Source organism: Quercus robur, chromosome 5 (assembly GCF_932294415.1).
Source record: "Quercus robur chromosome 5, dhQueRobu3.1, whole genome shotgun sequence".
NCBI lineage: Eukaryota > Viridiplantae > Streptophyta > Magnoliopsida > Fagales > Fagaceae > Quercus > Quercus robur.
This window is the reverse complement of record NC_065538.1, coordinates 62305987-62309549: the sequence shown is the minus strand read 5'-3', so window position 1 is coordinate 62309549 and position 3563 is coordinate 62305987. Positions and strand designations below refer to the sequence as shown.

Here is a 3563-nt window from a genome sequence, read left to right as displayed (position 1 = left end):
AGTGTTTTTCACCAGTTCTATTCATGGGTTTTTCATGTGCATGACTTTTTAACAACGTTCTTAAATTTTAGTTCATGTTGGGCTTAGGGTTAGGTTTTTTTAGACACCCAAAACTCTAGATTGGATCAAAAGTACTGAGGGTCAGATTGCGTCAGTGAAAACAGTCGTATGCATTACTTAGTATCAAATTATTTTGTGTGTTTCATGAAATAAAGTTAGGCTAAACTGCAAATTCTACACCCCTAAAGCTTATCCTTATTTTCTTTTTGTATTTTCTTCTGAATCAATTTTCTTGTTGAAACCAAAATGTTTTGCAGTGGAGCAAGTGTTCAACAAATTGGGGGAGAGGGCAATGGGTGGCAAGGTGGAAGCTTGTGTGGAGTGCACCCAGAAATGTTTAAAGATTCATGAGAAGAAGAAAATCTCATTACCTGCAGTTACCTCTTTTTCCAAAGTCATGATTGGTGCTAAGTTTGCACAAGTGTTGGTATGAAAACAATTTGGGCTTTTCTTCTCTCTTAGCCTCTCTATATGTTGATTGTTGCCATTTTTATCTTCAGTATTGAGTATGTTACTATGTTGAGTATTGAGTATGTTACTTCCCCAATGCCTCTTGCATATTCGTATCGTGGTGTTACTATGACTGAATTGCAATTAATTTAATATTGTTCTTTCATTCTCTTGCCATGCCTGAAGCACTTCAGTTTTGATATATATTCTCACTTCTGTTTGGAAGAGATAGCTTGATCTCCTTACGGAATTTTGTTGGATGTTGAATGAACATTTTTCCAAATGTTATATATTTCGGGGAAGAGTGTAAGTATACCCTAAAGTTAGTAATTTAATTAGATGAGTTTTTGACAACATTCATTTAATTACATTACTACTCCGATGGCCTATATCTCTAATTAGGTATTTTTCTATATGAGAGACATATATTGCTACATTAAAATTTAAAAGTTCTCAATATGATTGAGATAATTTATTTTTGCATTGATAAATTTTTGTTGCTGTTGAGTATTCTCCTTTTTTCTCTCATTGTGTAAGAATTTGAGTCAAATGAAATATTGTTTTTATCTGAAATACTAAAGTTGCATTAAACTGTGGTCTATACTCTATTTGTACCAATATGATGCTCTTACTTTTCTATAGCTGTTGAAATTTGATGCACCATATATTAGACGGGCACAAGAAAAAGAATCTTATTTCATATTGGGTTTAACTAATAATACATGCAACATTTTTTATTTATCTGCTGAAAACTGAAGGTAAAGGGACTTCTCTTAGACTCTGAAATGCTATACAACTTTTCCTTCCAAGTGATAATGAGCCTTTTTTTTTCCCCCTATTCTAATGGACAATTCGTGCATCTATTCTGAATGTGTCATTCCATTGCAGTATTTTCCTCCGAAATTTGCTGCTATGGTACCAGCATTGGTCAATCAGAAAACCTTTCTTGAGGACTCAAGTGGGCAGCAATGGCTAGTAACCATATCCAAAGTTGATGGCTCTCTTGCTTTTCAACAAGGGTGGAATTCTTTTTCATTAGACCATGGCCTAGAAATCGGAGATTTTCTGGTGTTCAATTACGTGGGATCACACTTTGTTGTTAGCATCTACACCAAAAGTGGATGTGAAAAATTAGATTTTCCTTGGAACAGCAATCCGAAGAAACGAGCTAGGGCTAGTTGCAATTCTACTGCCAAACGTAGCCAATGGCACACAATTGATGAAGATTCGATGAACAAACAGGGCACAAGCACCTCTGCTGTACATATGTCAGATGAAGAAATAAGTCCAAGTCAATATAAGACGAATGATTTGGAAGAAATACTGGAAGTCCCTGAAAATCCTTCTGATCATATGGATACCATCGAAAAAAATCCTTCTGATCATAAGGATACCATCGAAAGGCCCAAGCCTATGCCAGAATCAGAATACTTTGAAGATACATATTACATGATCAATCGAGACCTGGGGGGCAAACAAGGAGATGACATTATGTTTGACTTGTCTGGCTTCGAAATGGGGAACAACTCTGGTGCTGATGGTTCTAAAAATGCTGCAGCTAAAGATGTTGGATGTTCTACATCACAAAGGTTTCTATCCGAAGATTAGGACCTATAGATACATCCCAGGAAGCACCGATACTTCCATCCACCTATCTTTTATGTCTTTTTAGTTATAATCTTGATACTTAACTTTTTATCTTTTATTTACTCATTTAGATCTTATTCACTCTTTTGGATCTTATTCTTGGTTTGTATTTTAAATTCTATACCTTATTTAGTAGTTACGAATTCACTTTATATTGCTCTTAAATTGATATATGCTTAAAGTTATAGGAAAAAATAAATGCTTAATAATATCTAAAAATATAAATAGAATATATTTAATAATGACTTAATATATACATAGATGTGGCAAAACAGGTGGATCAGGTTTTGTCAATCGAGTTTGGGTAAAAAATAGGCAAAACTACACTGTTGATCCCTCAAGTTCACTTTGTGTGCGTAATTGGTTCCTTAAGTTTCAAGTGAGCGCAATTAGTCTCTTAAGTTTTCAAAATGAGTCATAGAAGTCTTTTTGTTAACTTCTGTTAGTAATGTTGCTTATGTGTCTAACAAAATAATGAGATGTCATTTTTTTTTTAATGACGTGGTACTTTTTTATTAAAAAATTACAAAAATGTATTTACAAGTAAAAAAAAAAAAAAAAAAATTGACCTGTTCTAATTCAAGTGAAACCCACGATAGCGATATTGAACCGTTCCAAGCCAGCCATTATCTTTCAAAGCAAAGACAAAGAGCTCGATATCGATCCTGGAGGAGATGAAGAAGAAGAAGATGAGAATGACTATAGTGTTCGCAACAACCGAACGATACAATTGTTTTCGGTGGCTGGAGACAGAGGAGTTTCCGACGTGGCGGGGTGGTTGGATCTCACTTCGACTTTCGGCAAAGCTGCGGAGCAAAGGGGTGGTGGGGGTGGTGGCGGCAGTGACTGGATTCTATGGATAGGAATATGGTTCTTGTGATGTTATGCTTTTCAGAGACTTTTTGAAGATTGTTGGAGTGTCAAAGGGCATATGTATGTGTAAGAGAGAAAGCAGGGGTTCAGATATGGAGGCTGGGACACACAGAAAATGAAGAGAATAAAAGCTGCAGAGAGAAAGAATGTATTACGTCAGAGGCTATATGTGTCCATGGCAAAGGTCAATGGAAGCTCTTAGTGTCTTTGAGAAGTTGAGAAGTCAGGGTCTCAGGGATAACAATTATTGAGTTTGATAGGTTCTTTTGAATGGTATAGGAATATGTTAATTTCTAGTATTGTTTAGATATCTGATTAGCTAAGCTGTTTAAATTCAGTTGTTTTGGCAATTTCTACCAATGGTATTGGGGCCATTTTTGCATATAAACTTTAGTAATACCTTGTCTTGTTCTAATTGTATTTAGACGAAGAGAGTGTAATTATAGAATTGATTGGAACGGGTCAGATTTCTTTTACGTGTAAATTTATTTTTTTAATTTTTAATAAAAAGAAATGTCATGTCATTAAAAAAA

General features: G+C 34.8%; 1 protein-coding gene across 1 annotated transcript; it reads left to right on the top strand.

Annotated features, from left to right (window-relative positions):
* The first annotated feature begins 324 nt into the window (after positions 1-324).
* LOC126726602 (B3 domain-containing protein LOC_Os12g40090-like) lies at positions 325-2152 on the top strand. The gene is made up of 2 exons (XM_050431884.1): positions 325-487; positions 1399-2152. The coding sequence occupies exons 1-2, from the start codon at positions 353-355 to the stop codon at positions 2116-2118; spliced, it is 855 nt and encodes a 284-aa protein (XP_050287841.1). The 5' UTR covers positions 325-352; the 3' UTR covers positions 2119-2152.
* Positions 2153-3563: the final 1411 nt, after the last annotated feature.

Excerpts from the sequence above, each read along its gene's own strand:
- LOC126726602 (XM_050431884.1), top strand. The coding sequence starts at position 353 with ATGGGTGGCAAGGTGGAAGCTTGTGTGGAGTGCACCCAGAAATGTTTA. Across the intron at positions 488-1,398 it reads CTAAGTTTGCACAAGTGTTG|TATTTTCCTCCGAAATTTGC; the intron begins GTATGAAAACAA and ends ATTCCATTGCAG.